This window comes from Fusarium oxysporum, chromosome VII (genome assembly GCF_013085055.1).
Source record: "Fusarium oxysporum Fo47 chromosome VII, complete sequence".
In the NCBI taxonomy this organism is placed as follows: domain Eukaryota; kingdom Fungi; phylum Ascomycota; class Sordariomycetes; order Hypocreales; family Nectriaceae; genus Fusarium; species Fusarium oxysporum.
In genome coordinates this window covers 3,649,961-3,666,451 of record NC_072846.1, presented here as the reverse complement: position 1 = coordinate 3,666,451, position 16,491 = coordinate 3,649,961, and the positions used below count along the sequence as shown (strand labels likewise).

Here is a 16,491-nt window from a genome sequence, read left to right as displayed (position 1 = left end):
ACTGGTCCTTCGCTTCGACTTAACGCACGGCCATAGGACAGGAGACTGAGAAATTCCCCAAGGGGGGACATGGTGCCATCACACATCTTTTCTGTGCGGACGGGCATCAGTCTCCCGAGATGCCCATAGGAGGGCCTAGCTGGAATTGCCGCATACAGGTGAGGAAAACGCGGTAAAGTCGTCTCAAGGAAGATCAAATGTGTGCAGTATATCAGTCTCGATAGTACGGGCGTGAACTGGTGAGGGCGGAGATACTCATCGCCTGTCGGCCTTGACAGGCCTCGTACGGCACTAAAATATACGAGTAAAGAAGAGCTTGCTGTTCCATCTTCAAAGTCCTCGATAGCCATACTGTAGCAGAGTTCGAGTACGACATCGGTACATGGATCATCTGCTCTTGTATCTTGATGCGTAAGAAGAGTAGAAGACTGATCTCCTGTTGTTGACTCCTCATAAGAACAGCCAGATTCCTGCTCAGGCCAGGCGTAGATCTTCTCCTCGCCATCCTTTGTATCGCCGCTGTCCTCGTAATCGCTCTCATCTTCGTCTTCGCTATCTTCTTCTTCCACCCTGCCTTCTTCATCATCTTCCACGGGGAACAGACCGGTGGGTGGCTGGTCTTTCCATATCGGATCCGACCAAAGCTGTTCCGGCATTTCGTGTTGCGGTTCAGATAAGCCCCGCCCTATGATGGAAGGGACCATAGATTTTGGTAATTGTAGAACTCGAAGCCAGAAGCAGAGACAGCGTTTAAACTCCTTCCGATATTGTGACTCAGAAGTGGATCGCATGACGAGCTCGAAGGGTGCCTTGTAGGGGCGGTCAGGAAATCTACCTCGCAACCACCTTCGCACACTGACGTCTGTATGCATCACCGTATCTGCACACCGGTCGAAGAGACGATCCAATGCTTGCATAATTTTGGCAAGCTTACACTCATCCTTCACCGAACTGCGGATTTGTTCCCCATCATGAATGCCTATCCAGAAGGGCTGACCAGTCGTCAAGGGCACCTCCGAAAGTGTCAACAGCATGTCGCGTCGTGCTTGACTGAGCGTTTCATCCCAACGAGTGCGCCGCATCCAATTAGTGAGGAGCTCTTTCTTTCCCAGAGTTCCATTGAAGCTAGGTGAGCATTGTTGGTCATCTAATCGGCCACGCTCCTCCATGACCAACTTTTGGGCAAATTCATTTATAGCGTCCGGAACTGGTTGCAAGAATCGACCGACACCCTTTTGCAGTGATTGTTGATTGTCTGTGGTTGTAACGATCCAGGATTTCTGAATATCGTTGGCCTTCCAGCTTTGGAACGTGAGATTATCCCGAATGTGATAGCGTAGCCAACGCTTTCCCCTTGTACCTATGCCATTGATCTCTTGGGAATGTTCTTTCTTTAAATGGCGTGACAGTATGTCATAACTTGTGGATCGCAAATCACAGTGCTTGCATTCTGCCCCAGTCTGGAGGGCTAGGTATGGATGCTGTGCAGATCCATCTGCTCGCTTCGGTAGTTCGTCTAGGTCAGGAAGATGCAGGGAATTGACTAGGGTATTGAGCTTCTGCCGACGCTTTTTAGATATACTATGTTTGTCTTTGAGGTGGCGTCCGACACGATCATCGTCTGTTTTCAAGGCAAAGCCACAGGGTATGCAAATGATAGCTTGAAAAGAGATATCGTAGTGAAGCTCTAGTCTCCTGAGTGACTGAACTTGACTTGGCGTGATGTTTTGCCGATGGAGGCGATATTCTGAAGATACTTGGGTAGACATACTGAGAAGGAACATTAACTGGAGAAAAGATCGCCACAAACACAATCACTAAATCATTAGCAATGAGTAAAAGACGCGGTGGTCGAAAGGGATCAGGACGAAAGTCAAATTAGGTAATTCTGGTCACCTATGATTGGCTCTTAGCTACGCGCAATGATTTCAGCATGGGTGGCACAGATCACCATGCCTCGAAACGGGGCCCGTTTCGCGTTTTCGTAAACACGACGTCGTTGGTAACGGGGCCCGTTACGAGTTTGAGGACCCCATGTTGAATTTAATAGTTTTGATTGGCGTAAAACCCGTAACGGGCCCCGTTACCGACTAGTATACTAGAGTAGGTGACTTTGGTAAATTTAATTCTACCCCTGGTCAAAAATTAAGTTAACCCCCTATAAAGTGGGATAAATTAAATCAATTATTATATAATTGATTTTGGACTGTAGTATTAGGATGTAAACCTGTTAGACGTTACGTGTATTCGGTTCATTGATGTGAATTGGTGTATTCATGTTGTCTTCTGTTGAAATCTGCCCCTTGAAGGGCTCGCCATTTTGGCGCGTAATCTTAAGCATCCCTGCTTGCACGTGATACTCCAGCTTGTTCAACAAAACCTGGCTCGGCTGGGGCTCGTAGGTCTGAGACCCCTTTTGCAGGTCTTTTCGTATTTGACATCCTTATAGCGGTAGCTATGTGCAATGCAACCCGCCGTGCCAATAGTGCCGAAATGTTTCACTGATTACATATGAAAAGAGACTAATTTTAGAAGAGTGGTGAATTCCAGCAGCCCCGTACCACAGTGGGTTCTTAAGACTCGACTCCAGATGTCCTCAATAAACTATAGGCGGTAAGAATCTATACACTCTTGAATAGCTCGTCAATCTCTTCGATGGTCGGCTCGACATATTCCATCTTGTCGTAAAGGTCAATATGGTAGGCATTAGGCCAGATGGTTCTCTTCAGGCTCTTATTCTTGCCATCAAGTCGCTCAAAGATCCTATCTGAGTGCCACTTGTTGACTGACTCCGCTCCAACAACGATCAGTATAGGCTGCGTAAGGAGATGTTCCGCATATGCCCATGCATCCCACGCCATGACGAGGGGAACGGAACGAAGAAGCATCTTGTTCTGAGAGTTGGGGTGCTTTCCTCGCGAAGTGAAATAGTACTCATGCGTATCAAGCATATCCTGAACCGGACTATCGCCTTTCGGGGGGATGATTGGTACAGTAATAGGCTCGTTACTTTTGGCCTCGGATTGGATGGCTTGCGCCACTTGATCGAGAGTGGCGGCCGCATCGGCCGGGTTTCCCTTTCCATCTAAACCCAGGCGGGCCCCTTCGCCTCCATTGACAGCACTGACAATAGCAACAGCCTTGAAGCGATGGTCGACCTTCGCAGCGGCAACTGCATATCCTCCTCCCGCACAGATGCCGACGACGAAAAGAGAATTGACATCCACGCTACCAAGTCGTTCAAGGTAGTCGGCGACAGCGAAAGCATCTGTAATTCTTGATGCAGGGTCTTCGAGATGGCGAGGGAGACCCTCCGAGTCGCCTTGGTGGGCCGCATCATAAGCAATTGCAATGTAGCCCTTCTCAGAGAGCTGCTTGGCATATATGCTAGCTGTCTGCTCTTTCACACCTCCACCAGGGTGAATGACGACAACTCCGGGTGCCTTGCCAGAAAGTGAAACTGGCTTGAAGAGCAGACCAGCGAGCTTGATGGAGCCTTTTGGGATGGTGATAGAGGACATGGTGAAGAGTATTGTGGAAACCGATGTTATGCGCTAGAGCTGTAGATGAATAGAGGATGGATTTGCCGCCGAAAATAAGTAGACATGGCCTGTATTATAAAGAAGGTGTCGTGGATTTAAGACCTCGGAGATAATGGAGCAAATCCGTAGAGTGCATCATTCCGTGCACGGTGGGTATGCCAAAGCGGTTCCAACTCAAGACTATGGCCGAGTCGATGCGGACTTTCTGCCCGCTCCGCCAAATACTTATAGCGCTGTTTTCGAAATCCGCATAGGCACCTAGCGTCGCGCCACCCCGTCAGATTCCCCGTACACAGATGAATGACCCATATGGAAGCGGGGCCCAACATCTCTCGAGCCATGGCATGCCAGCGCGACACAACTGCCGCTGTAGTTGCAGAATCAATTAACAGAGCAATATTGGTGATGCTCCATTCCTGCGGCAATGTGTAATTTGATCGTCAACTATCCTTGCTTTGCGCCGCTCCAAAGCAACTTAACTTCTTGGTTGTTAGCTGGATGGAAAGTGATTAATTATTAAACACTCCTTTACATTGAGGTTGAGGGTACATGACCTCCCAGTAAGTATGGAGAAAAATAGGCTATATCAAAACAGTACCCTTCGCTACAAAGACCCAGTGCGACGCGGGGGAGTAAACGCGTATCTTCTAGTATTTGAGGAAGTCTAGAATGAAAGTTTGCAGCCTCTTCTTTATTCCTTTATTTTTCTTCTTTCCTTTTCTCCTTCTTCCTTCCAAAGCACATCCCATCCATGCCCTCCGTTTACACATTATATGTAAACCTGTAATTATTTATTCGACTTATTTAACAAGAGGTTGTTACTAGCGTTGCGGGGGCCATCGCCATGCTCATTTTACAGCCATGTAGCACTGTTGCTACTGTCGGCATTACAGCCCCGCTAGTTGGCGGAAATCCACGTTCTCCACGATTCGCAGCCCACCTTTCAGTGTTGAGAGTTCGCGTGACTTTAATTGTTGGTCGAATTTCCCCATTGCCATCTCCGTGAGAAATCTACCAAACGATTCAGTTGGCGCATGGTAATTCCGAGCTAGCACTCTGGTCGGTGCTAGAAAGACGGCTCCTAATATGTTGTAAAGGAAGCCGGGGTTCGGTAAATACGGCTTGATAGCCCAATGCGCGCTGCCATCTACAACAGATGGACGAACAGCTTCTGCTAAGAAACCCGGATGCGTTCTGCGCAGAGCAGACAACAATACCTCGGTCTCACCCTTCACACCACCAAAGAAGGGAGTGAAGACCCCTGGCGACTGTGTGGCGCCTGCACCGGACACGTAGATAAAGCGGAAGGGCTTGTCGGGAGATGCCAAGCTCGAAACTGCTTCGGCAGCAGCGACCGCAAACGTCTTGGTGATTTTGATGTATTCGCTTCGCTGTCAACATTGTGCGATGTTAGTAGTATGAAGGAGCAGACCTACTCTTTCGTGACTTTTGTCTGGCTGATGCCGAGAGCCCAAACCATTCCATTTGCGCCCTGGAGTTTCTCAAGAGTGTCCGGAGTATACCTCTCGAAGTCCTCTTGAAGAAGTACGTTTATTCGTGGGTCTTTGGCGGCTTCAGCCATGGGAACCTGGCGGCGAGAAAGGATTGTGATCTTGGTAATATCTTTGGCTTTGAGCATAGCATCCAGGACCGCAGAGCCCACGAGCCCCGTGGCACCGGTAAGAACTAGATGCATCACTGGATTACAAGCAGGTCAAAATAGGGAGACATGAAGCTTGCTCAAAAGCCAAGTGAAATGGAGTTAAAGTGGCAACAGAGATATTGCGGACTTTATACTTGACCGCTTAAGTCAAAGTGCACTAATCCTAAATGTCTAAAGGAGTGAGGGAGGGGTTGGTTGTTTATCTTCGTGACCCGAGATGGGGGAGCAATAGCGTGGGTGAGTTGCACTAGCGGTTTCTGGGCCTGATCGGCAATGGCTTAAGACTGTGGTGGCTATATATGAACTGACCTATACCTTGATGGCTAATCTAACCCATGCTCCACTAATTAAATTTTAAGCTAATAATTATACTTTGCTAGTTTTTATAGCGTATGTAATAACAAGCACGATAAAAATCCTAAGCATTAAATAGTTAGATATTGTAATAAAAATATAATAAAGTATTTATTAATATATACTCATTTCTAGAAGCCTTAATACTTTCCCAATAAGTCCTTGTATTATATCTAGTCTTACTGCATATTTTATAACGCTTTTCCCCTGGTTGAGCTAACTTTTTATCTTATATACAGAAGCCTTCTAATTCCTTCTGCGTCCAGTCCCAAAGCTGGTCCCGCAACACATTGTCCTGAGACACCTTGGTCATAGTACCAGGCCAGCCGACAGGCTCATAATAAGTACCATTTACAAGATTCTCACGCTTAGTTGTTGCCACCCAGCACATATTATACGCCCCTTCTTCGGGAGTGAGGTACTTCCCACGCGTGCTGATTGTAGTAAACAACTTGTCTAAAAGACCTAAGTGAGTACCACCAATATCAGTTGCAACGGCACCTGCTGGATGGAGCAAGATATGATATCCGGATAGAGCTCGGCAATCTTTTGCGAGTATAGCGTGTTGGCAAGCTTGCTCTGCATATCTCCTTGACTGCGCGGGGGCTACCATCGCGTACCGGACAGGGGCTTGATCCAATCAAAATGCCGCAAATGAAAGGTACTTCTTTTCCCACCTATTTTCTATGGTGATATAAGTCAAAGCAATACACCGAGTTACATAAAGCAACGTCACACAGCCCGCAACCGTACCTCGATTTTGGCGCCTCCTTCCTGCCCCTATTCCCGTTAATCTCGGCCAAGGCACGCTCTTGTGCTTGTGATCTCGCAACACCACAGCGATGGCCTAGGCAGGCGTGGCAGCGGCTATTCTTGGTGCGCCCTCTGTAGATAAGCTGATGGTCCGGATGACTGAGGTTATCGTGACCTGATCTATATAGCTTCCTTCCTTTGTAATCAGGGCTGAAAGCGGCGATGAGGGCATCAACAATACAGCTTCTCCACGCCGTTTGTGACTTGTATCTCTTCCAACTTGGGTTGCCGTGAAGCTGAAGAAGATAGCTATTAACAAGAGCTATTTCAAGGAGGAAAGTCCAAGCTAGAGCCTGCCAAGGGCCCCGACGAATGCGGTGATTATAACCTAATGATGCCCTCAATTGGTCTCCTCGGTCGACATGATTCATTTCATCGTTATAGATAGCAGCCACCAAAGGGATATTAAAGTCCTTCACGGCTTCGTCACCAAAAAAACGCTGTATGGGGCGTGCACGAGCTTCCATTGTGTTGGGCCGTTTCCTCTTGCGCTTAACGAGCTCGTCTCCCTTAAACACAGAAGTCAGGAAGAGCACGAGGGAGTTATCCTTCCACGCGATTTGATTCACCTGCCACGCCAAGAGACAAGTTAGTGACAAATTAGTAGGGGAATTACATGTAAATATGTCTTTCTTCCTTGCCTTGTGATCGACTGTTGGGGCCTTTCGTACCTCCCCAAATCGAAGAAGGTTCCGGCCAGCAGTGTTATCGACTTTGAGCTGCACAAAGGGCTTGTAAATACCACAGTTGCGGCGGGCTGTGCCTGTAGCCCCGTGGCCTAGCCTTCGTAGATGTGTGAAGAGATTTGCAGAGGAAAATAGGTTATCGATAAAGACGTGATATCTGGCTTTGGGCAGCTTATTAACTAGGGCAACGACCACACTTTGTGTCGGATTCAGAGGCGTATAGAGTCCCCTTCTTCTCTGACTGCGTAGCTGACGAGAAAGCTGAATGGGGTCCTTCTTCTTTACCAGGGCAACTGGCCCATATCTCTTCTTTGGCTGGTGCCAAATCCACTGCAGGAAGAAGCCTTTTTGAGCCGCAACCCAAGACTTGAAGCCGAGACGCGTGGGTTTATTTGGGACCTTTGTTGTCTCGTAGGACCTTCCTGTGAAGCGGGTCATACACTCATCTACAGCGAGATTCGTGCCTGGGGTCCATAAATCAAGAGATACGCGTTGTATGTGCTCAGACCAGTTGTCCACGGCTTGGAATACCCTCGGAAGGTATATCAGAGATATTAAACGGGTTAAAGACTCGTATATGCCGCTGCAGAAGCTGAAACCTGTCATAGGTCATAAGCCGGCGAATTGGGTGGTCAGGAGCATAATGCTCCGGGTGAGAAGTCTCCCAATGGCTATGGATCGTAGCTTCTTTATGAATTCCTATGTAAATCAGGATGGCAAGCCATATATATACCTCTGCAACGGAGGTCTCAACCCAGCTTTTAAGCCGGGCTGCCGGCTTTAAATGACGGTCTTGGAGCAAGCTTTCAACCCAGCGATTGGTGTATTGAACCCATATTTTAACTAAGGAATAGGGTAGGAAAATCTGGAAAAGCTCAAGAGGCGTATGGGGCAGAGACTTGATAACAGGGTCGCGAGAGGGCATCTCCATAGGGAGGAAGTAGGCGCCGCACCTTGTGGCCGGGTTGAAGACCGGTCGGCACGTAACATCGTTAGGCTGCTCACGGCGGCTGTTTTTCTCTGTGATATAGCTACTTGGATCAGAAGCGTTAAGCGCCTCGCCGGGAATTGATTGAGAAGTCATAGGTCTCTTCAAAATAATTTCTATAGTGTTTTGGCAGTAATTTCTTTCTCAAAGACCTTTCCGTACCCCGCTTGTACCCTCGTCATTACGAGAGAAAAGGTGGGTCCGGTACGCGATGGTAGCCCCCGCGCAGTCAAGGAGATAACGGCGGAAATGGCCAAAAATCATACTTTGTGGCGTCTTGATGGTGTCGAACGTGATGCCGGAGGCGCCCTGAAAGGCGCTGGAGGAAGTAGTGACAAGGCGCACGTCGCGGCCAGTAGCAGCTGTCTTGGCCATGAGCGGTAACAGATACTTCAGCAACAGGGCATGGCCCATGTGATTGGTGCCAAACTGCACCTCGTAACCATCTTTGGTAAGACCTGGTGGGACGGCCATGATGCCGGCATTGGCGAAGAGGATGTCGAGCTTGTCGAAGTCGGCTAAAAATTGTTTGGCGGCGGCTGTGACAGATTGGAGAGACGATAAATCGCATTCCAGAAATGTAACAGTTACTGGCGAGATCTTGCGAGCTTCGAGAATCACTTCCTTAGCTTTTGCGGCATTGCGGCCAGTGAAGACGATGTGGCCGGGGTTGTGCTTTACGAGACTAAGGAGTGCCGCCTTGCCGATGCCCGCAGTACCTGAGAAAATTAGATATGGCTAGCCAAGGCGCGAAATATAAAAACCTCCGGTGATGCAAATGATCTTGCCAGTAAGATCAGGAATGTCTATATCAGGCTTAAACTGTACTCCCTTGGGATGAATTGCGAGCCCAGACATAGTGATGTTAATGCCAGTAATGTTCAAGCTAAAGATAGAGAGCAGTGTTCTGAATATTTTCTTTACATAAGGGGCTTCGTCCGCATTTTGTACTCGTTCAATGGCCCGATACAATGTTCAGCTGGCATAAACTTTGTCCGTCTAAAATATTTCCATACTTACATCATCTGTTTCCAGATCTCAGTCGATTTGGGTGGATAATTCGACTAAAATTGATTTGAGTTATCCAGAGGTACAAAGCTGGAAAACGCGATGTTTGGGCGAATAAGGGTCACCATTACAGACCCCATCCCCACATAATCCACGAACAGGGGTGTCAGCAGCCTGCATTAGTCCAATATGCGTCTCGGCTCGGGTTTAACGGGCCGAAAATTTGAGGCATTGAGATTTCTTTCCTAGGGTGTCAGCAACCCGCATCAATTCTGACAAAACACAGCCTTGAGAACGGCCCACATTGTCATCAGATATGGGATCTCCGCCACCAGATTTTTTGCAGCTGCAGGACGACTGGACGCTTGTGACGGACACCGCAGAGAGGAGGAAACGACAGAACCGTGTGCACCAGAGGACATCCCGTCAGTTGGGCCCTTGAATCGTTTGGCTGTCAGTGAACTAAGACCGTATCAGGAAAAAAGAGACTCCAGCAACGCTTTGCTTGCATGGAAAACACGGAGAAGAATGCAAATAGCCAGCTTACGGAAATCCCCATGCTCGCCATACTGGACGACTCCCAGACGCGCCGGCATATTTTGGAATTTATTCGTCGCGCCTCTACACACTGGAGCCTCGGTGTTCTAGTACCTGGCGATTTACCGCTGCTGACGCGAGTCAATGCGTTAGATGCGGTGTTCAAGAATACCCAGGCACTATCTATGCCTCTGGATTTATTGACCAGAAACAGCTACCGCTCTCCTTTCAACTCATATGGACCGGTGTTATCGGACGCAATGGACTTGATCCCCCCTCCTCTTAGGCCCACAACCCTGCAAAAGGTTGTATCACACAAAATATGGATTGATATCTTTCCGCTTCCTACTTTCAGAGACAATATCCTCCGCTGTATACAGTCAGGCGACCTTGAGCCGCGCCAGTTGTGTGAGGAGCTCCTTTGTCACGACTTGATGGACCTGGACCGAGTATCCGATGCAAATCTCATCATCTGGGGCGAGCCCTGGAATGCAAGAAATTGGGAATTCAGCCCATATATCTTTGCGAAATGGAGGTTCCTGTTGCACGGGTGTCCTGAGATGCTTGAGTCGACAAACTACTGGCGAAAAAGGCGAGGAGAGATGGCACTTAGTTTTATTATGAATTGAAGGTGCCTTGGCGATATTTCTTCGCCTTCACATCTGCTTGGCTGTCTGAAGGTTACCATGCAATACCCACCTGCCGGTCAGCGAAAACAAAATTTCTCTATATAAAATGTTCAACTTTATTGGTATAACGTACATGATAAGCGAGTGTCTCAGACAAGCGAGTGTCTCACGTCACTTTACACCTAAAAAGCTGACTTTTCAAAGCTTATATAGAATTCAGGCTAAGTCTAAAAAAGCTAAAAGCTGTATAACTTACTTTTAACTATATAAGAAAGCTATATAACGTACTTGATAAGTGAGTGGATCAAACAAGTGAGTGGATCAAAAATCCTCACCCTTCTCAATTGAAAATTGTATAAAAACACAACAAATCATCTAATCAATTAAAACTAGTCGCTATACTCTTCTTCAGACCTTGCAACAACTATCTGACATGTTCTTGCATTATGCCCCGTCTTGCCGCATCCTCCACAGCGCCTTTCCCTCGGTCGCCCCGACCCTCCTTGACCACCACGTCTCGACGATTCCCCCTCTACCTGCCCATCCACATTCATCTGATCAATTGCTTCCCTTGCTTCCCCCACTGTCATCACTCCTCCTTTCTGTAGTCGCCTCCGTTTTGCCCTCCACCGCCGGCTTAGTGTCTCATTTGCCTGCTAAAGATCACGGACCTCGGCCCTCAACAAGGCAAGCTCATGCATAGTTGCCTTTGTTCCCTTGGAAAGCAACTTTAATGCTTCCAGTATTGACTCTGGCGAGCTACTATGATGCCTTCTGATTCGTTTATCGAGGTATTCAGACTGATATTCTGCCTCAAGGACCGTCTTTGGCGTCTTTGAAAGATTCAGGTCGAGGTTTACCACCAGCTTCTTTCAGACGCTGCGAGAGACAATTCCTATTCCGAACGTTGTACGAAATCTTCTGCTCTATACCAAGAACTCCAGATCTGGAAAAAATTCTTACCCACATCTTTGCAGCCAATTGACAGCTATCAGGACTCTTCAGACAAGAGGCCGTTACTTATCATACTCTTACATTTTGTTTTTCATGACCTGAAAATCAAGATTCTGTCAGCGGCAAGGACATGTCCGATGGAAGATTTGACTTTATCGGCAAGAGCGACCATCGATCTAATGCAACACCTTTCCACACAACAATTTACAGTGCTTTGGTAGGACTTCTGAGTACACTTGCTCTTTCAACCTGCTGACGACGTTAGGCGGATTCTGATATATCCGGTTTCTGCCATGTTTCTCTTATTGGGTACCATAATTCAAGATCCATTGAGTCCCGGCGCCCTATCTAATTTCGAAGCATTGAGGGATTTCTCACGTCTCCTCGTCGCTTACGTCGATAAGGAGAAATGCAATTTGGGCGCTACCCTGGAGTGGGTCCTTAAAATCGAGGCTGTAGCTGCAAAGATTTTAGCTGGGTCGACTCAAGAAGTAAGAAATCTATCGAGATTCAAGTTGAAAACTCTATTAATTATATCATAGCGTTTATATATGGTCTTTACGGAACACACAGATTATCTCCAACTTGCACAGTGTCTTATGGGACAAGTGACAAGAACCTACCGCCCTACGATTTACAAGTTAGCGGAAAGTCTGGGTATAAACTGGGTACCGATCGATGACTTTGGGCCATTTGTTCCTGAAGTGTTGAAGCCATACATGTTTAACTTTTCCTTTACCTTTGCGGTATAAGTAATATATATAATAAGCTAGAATAAATAGGCAGGTATTTCAATTGGCAATTGATAGGGACGCTCCAGCTTTGCAGCCTCTGATTCGTCAGTCACTTTTTTGTTAGTGCAGACAGGATTCTGCCGAAGCTCCCGAAGTACCTGACCTTAGCTCTCTTTAATCCAAATGAGCAGATGATCGAACATCAGTCTCTCAACCATCAATCATTAGGTCTCTCGTCATTCTCCAATCGGAGTCACGTCCTAGCTCAGAGAGCAATTCAAGACGTCACGCTCGAAGCCCCCGTCCTAGCTGCGGAACAGCGACGAAGAAGTTCTTCCTTCAATCACGGTAAGAGAAAAAGTAAATAGTTGCTCTAAACGGAATGATTCTAATTCTGTGGAGTAAATCATACCTAGCGTATTGACACATTTGCGCAATCCATTCTTAGAGAATATCAACGATGTAGTTGCTTCTGGGCTGGGAATACTATTGCAATAATTGGGAGCTTCCCCTGACTTGCAAGCTTCGAAATCGATCGATTTATATCGAGCAGGGCCTTCAATTGATCGATATCGACCGATTCGGTTCAATTTTTGATCGATCGACGACCAATATCGATCGATCACTCGTAGTTCTCACTAGGTATCCTTATCCATCCTCATCCTACTCGCTAGCTGAACAACCTGCCTCCAATTGTCCCCTTCAAGGAGACCAAGGGGCAGAGCTGGTTGGTAGATCCCAGCCTTACTCCACGAACGAAGACACTGGGCCATGGCCACGATATGTCGTCGCAGGCGGCACCTAAGCGGTGTCACCATCCTCCCGCAACTGCTGAAATCTCTCTCTGTTTCAGCAGAGGATGACGCAATGGTGAGAAAGTCGACAGCCATGAAAGATAACCGAGGAAACCGCACCGCTCCGACATCCCTCCACCAAGCAATCGGATCGACTTTGTACGCGATGTTGTCCACTGGCGGCTCAGACAAGTACTGGTCAAGCTCGTCTTGTACTGGCAACGTGGCAGACTGCCTTTGCCGTTTGCTTTGTCGTTCTTGAGAGCCGGGCCGGACCAGTGATCGACTAAACGCTAGTCGGCGCTCAATATAGTCCAGGGCACTATTGCTCTCAGTAGTCGAAACAGTACTGCAAGCTACCTCATGAGCCATGTTCTTGTACTTCTCTTCCCAAACTCTCGTTAGGTTTTCCTCATAAGTCTTCCTCCACTCCGACGTCTGACGAGACGGTAGCTGGTTCCAAAGCTGCTCTAGTGTTCGCCATTTCTTACACGGGTGAAATACAACTGCCGCTACGTAGGCGGTTGAGGTCAGCTTGCCATAGTAGCTGTTCAGCTTCTTCCATCCGAGTTTAATGTAAATTTTCAAAAGTCTCCGGGTCTTCGCATCCATGTCATCGAATAAGTGAACCTCTTCCATAACATGATCATCATTCTCTTCAATTAATACCCCTTGGACAGCCAGCTCAAGGTGGTCAAGAAGCATCTCCACCACCTGGAAGTACTCATCGAACCCTCCCGATGTTGAACGTTTACCAGCAATGCCCTCGCCCTGGAGCTGCTTTGAGGCGACCTTGAACGGCTGGAGGATCTTCTGAACTGCCGCAATAACCTTCCATTCCTCAAGGGAGAGAGTTTCTTTCAATATCGCCGGTCTGTCTTGTTCTTTACCGCCTTGGCTGATCCATCGTTCCTCGATAATGGAGAGCATCCTGTTTAAGGCCGAGCGCTTGAGCAGGGCGCGCGAGGCCATCGCCTCATCGGATTGCCAACGTGTACAGACGTTTTGAATCCACGCAACTACAGGTTCGGTTGGCGCGGTTTGTCGTTGAGCTTCATAAAAGTCCTCTAGAAGTTGGCTGCTCGTTCGAAGGGCGATGCCAATGTTGTGTAGCTTGCCAAATGGCCCATACTTACGGTATGTATCCATCTCCTCAGCGTTGATAATCTCAGGGACCTGGCACTGCTCCTGACTATGTTCCGGGGCTGTCTCAAGCCCCAAGTCTTCTTCCATGCTTGGCGTGCCAAAGTCGTCGTCGTCCTTCCCAAGTTCATTGATGGGCGTCGGATAACTGGCGTTGCTCGTCCTCTTCCGTCATGAAGTCCTTGTCACCCCAGTGAGCCAGCAGTTCGTCGAAGTTGTCGCTTTTACTTCCATACATCATAGCCCTGACTGCCAAGTTCAGAAAATGAGGGGCACAGCGAATGCGACGCTCAGCTTTGTCGAAGTCGAACTCAGCGGCGAGTGCTTCCATAGCTGTATCATTATTCGCAGCGTTATCAAGCGTATAGTACCCGATTCTGAAGTCGAATAACAGTTAGAATACTTGGCTCGGCTTGCAAACCGATGGAGTTGTTGGTCATGGTTTCGTACCTATCTTGAAGGTCGAAGGCACAAATCGTGTCTGCAACTTCATCCGCAAGCACTGCACCAGTATGGCGATTCCTTAGAGCTGGTAACGCCAAAAGAATTCTCCATTGTTTCCAATCTCGGTCAATGAAATGAGCATTGATGCCAAGAAATGATGCGTTTTGTCGGGAAGTCCAACCGTCGAAGGTAAAATGAACCATACTTCTCGCTTTTCGAAGAAGCACGCGAACTTCCTGGCTAGCTCGATTGTACTCACTTGTTAGAAGGTTCACGAGAGTCCTGTCGCTTGGTATCTGCTCTTCCCGGAGAGAAGGGTTGTTGTAGAGCAAGAGTCGCCTGAAGCGCTCTGAGTTTACTAGATTGAAGGGGAGGTTATGGTACGTAAGCCAGTCGAGCAGGAGCAGCTTGTTCACGGCCGGGTCGAATAATGAACGCAAATTGCTGACAAGGGTTTGATCTCGAGGATTCGTGGGATCGGCGTGAAGCATGTCGAGTAGATTCCGTTGTGTACCTCCATTCCTAGAACCTGGACCTGTCATTTTTCCACAAGGCGGCTGACAAGTCAGTGCTTATCGTCGAGCAACATGGGATAGGACGCGGGGAGATGGCACCAACCACGACTTTGTGTTCCCTACTCAGATGCCGGACGATACCTCCTGCCGTAGAAGCAACGAAGACATAATTTGTAGTCTTCAGCCTATTACGAAGAAAACACCTCTCGCATATCCATACAATCTTGTGAGGTTGCGATCGATTGTCCTTCATTCTAAACCCGAATTGCCACCACCAAGTCCGCTCCCGAGAAGGGTCATGGCATATCGTAAAGCCGGGGAAACGCTCGAATTTATCAATCGTCCAAGCCTCGTAGTCTGGAAACTTGCTGGGTGCATACTTAGTCGAAGCCGAGCTGGTTGACAGCTCAGAAGAAGGCGGTGGGATTGAGGTGGTGGCATCTTCTACCTCTTCGTCGAAAGAGTCCATGATATATCGGTATGGTAATGACTAAGACCCACAAAGAGTACTCGAGGTTGGACCGTAGGCTACCACGTTGGCAAGTGTCAAATCTATGAGGTTTACTTGAATTGAATATGTTTGAGCAGAGAGCATTGGACAAGCATCCAAGGACACGGATCTGTCTCGTGTCGCGTTGTGTGACGCGTAAAGTTAAGGTTAGAACGGCACTGGCGGATGCGCAGTGAGGAATGGCTCCACAAATAATAACACCTACCCTATCACTCCCGACGAATTTGGCGATCGACGATCAAATCGATCAATCACGACTTGTAGTCGATCGATGTCGATCGACTGGAAGGCTCTAGTTGATGGATCGAAATCGAAATCGAATCGATTAATCGAATCGATCAAATCGATTGGTCGATCGATTTCGAAGCTTGTCCAGGAAAGCCTTGGCTTGCAATTTCCCGTTGTGGCTTCCTTTGAACTCGCACAGTGACAATAACGCTTGAGCGACTCCTCTCGTCTCCGCATCTACAAAATGGACCACGATTGCTTGGTATGCCGCCTTCTGTTCTGATGAGGTCCACATGTCAATGGTGAAGTGGACCATAGATGAGAGAGAATTATGAAGCTTCTTAACGAGCCCTTGTTTGTGTTGAGCGAAAGTCTTTTTGAGAAGCTTCGGCACCGCTCTGCGGCTGCGTAGGAGGACGTCCCGGGCCATATAGTTGCAGGAGAGTATAACAGCATGAAACTCGGGGTACTCGATGAATGTATGGGCGATATTGCGAACCGCAAGAAGTCTGGCGAGTGCTTCCTCGAATGCAGGAATATTAATAGCGTTTGCCAAATATTTTTCCTCATTAAGGTCTCGATTGGCTTGACGTTCCTCCTGCCTTCCGAACAAGTCCGTAATGGTGCCATGTTGCTGCTTCTTCAGATCCGACCTTTCCACATGCTCTATCACCCGGATGCCATGAAAGTCCCGCAGGTGCTTCCGGGCTCGACTCAGGTTCGTCGTTACCGAATTAGGCTTTTTCGTGGAGTCGCAATGCTTGCAGTACCAAATTTCGTGGTATGAGGCATCGCGGGCTTTCTCCCCTCTCTCTTCATAAGGGCCACGCGCCTCGTTCCAAGTGCTTTTGTTTGTACGGCCTTTGGCGCGCTTGCCAGCCCGATCAGAGGGAGAGCGATCCAATGTGCGCTTCGCGGGAACGGGAGAACCAGGCGAAGCAGGCCCCA

General features: G+C 48.2%; 5 protein-coding genes across 5 annotated transcripts; 1 reads left to right on the top strand and 4 right to left on the bottom strand.

Moving 5' to 3' along the window:
* Positions 1-59: 59 nt before the first annotated feature.
* Positions 60-656, bottom strand: FOBCDRAFT_99224 (uncharacterized protein; the record flags this gene model as incomplete). Its single annotated transcript, XM_059612289.1, has 1 exon — positions 60-656. A coding segment is annotated over one exon (597 nt), but the record flags the coding sequence as incomplete, so codon positions are not given.
* FOBCDRAFT_94070 (uncharacterized protein) lies at positions 657-1,769 on the bottom strand (the record flags this gene model as incomplete). Its single annotated transcript, XM_059612270.1, has 1 exon — positions 657-1,769. A coding segment is annotated over one exon (1,113 nt), but the record flags the coding sequence as incomplete, so codon positions are not given.
* An 852-nt stretch (positions 1,770-2,621) lies between these two features.
* On the bottom strand, positions 2,622-3,521 carry FOBCDRAFT_139856 (X-Pro dipeptidyl-peptidase protein; the record flags this gene model as incomplete). Its single annotated transcript, XM_054706206.1, has 1 exon — positions 2,622-3,521. One exon carries the CDS (start codon positions 3,519-3,521, stop codon positions 2,622-2,624), a length of 900 nt encoding a protein of 299 aa, XP_054562181.1.
* Positions 3,522-4,085: 564 nt separating this feature from the next.
* FOBCDRAFT_186747 (nucleoside-diphosphate-sugar epimerase) lies at positions 4,086-5,344 on the bottom strand. Its single transcript, XM_054706205.2, has 2 exons — positions 4,979-5,344; positions 4,086-4,928 (listed from the first exon to the last, which is right to left on the bottom strand). The coding sequence occupies exons 1-2, from the start codon at positions 5,236-5,238 to the stop codon at positions 4,430-4,432; spliced, it is 759 nt and encodes a 252-aa protein (XP_054562180.1). The 5' UTR covers positions 5,239-5,344; the 3' UTR covers positions 4,086-4,429.
* Positions 5,345-9,329: 3,985 nt separating this feature from the next.
* Positions 9,330-10,347, top strand: FOBCDRAFT_262800 (uncharacterized protein). Its single transcript, XM_054706203.2, has 2 exons — positions 9,330-9,479; positions 9,532-10,347. Exons 1-2 carry the CDS (start codon positions 9,371-9,373, stop codon positions 10,218-10,220), a joined length of 798 nt encoding a protein of 265 aa, XP_054562178.1. The 5' UTR covers positions 9,330-9,370; the 3' UTR covers positions 10,221-10,347.
* Positions 10,348-16,491: the final 6,144 nt, after the last annotated feature.

Bases quoted from the DNA above. Each gene is read 5' to 3' on its own strand.
- FOBCDRAFT_186747 (XM_054706205.2), bottom strand. From the start codon at position 5,238: ATGCATCTAGTTCTTACCGGTGCCACGGGGCTCGTGGGCTCTGCGGTC. The intron at 4,929-4,978 runs GTAGGTCTGCTC...TTGACAGCGAAG, and splicing joins CAGACAAAAGTCACGAAAGA to CGAATACATCAAAATCACCA.
- FOBCDRAFT_262800 (XM_054706203.2), top strand. From the start codon at position 9,371: ATGGGATCTCCGCCACCAGATTTTTTGCAGCTGCAGGACGACTGGACG. The intron at 9,480-9,531 runs GTCAGTTGGGCC...AGACCGTATCAG, and splicing joins TGTGCACCAGAGGACATCCC to GAAAAAAGAGACTCCAGCAA.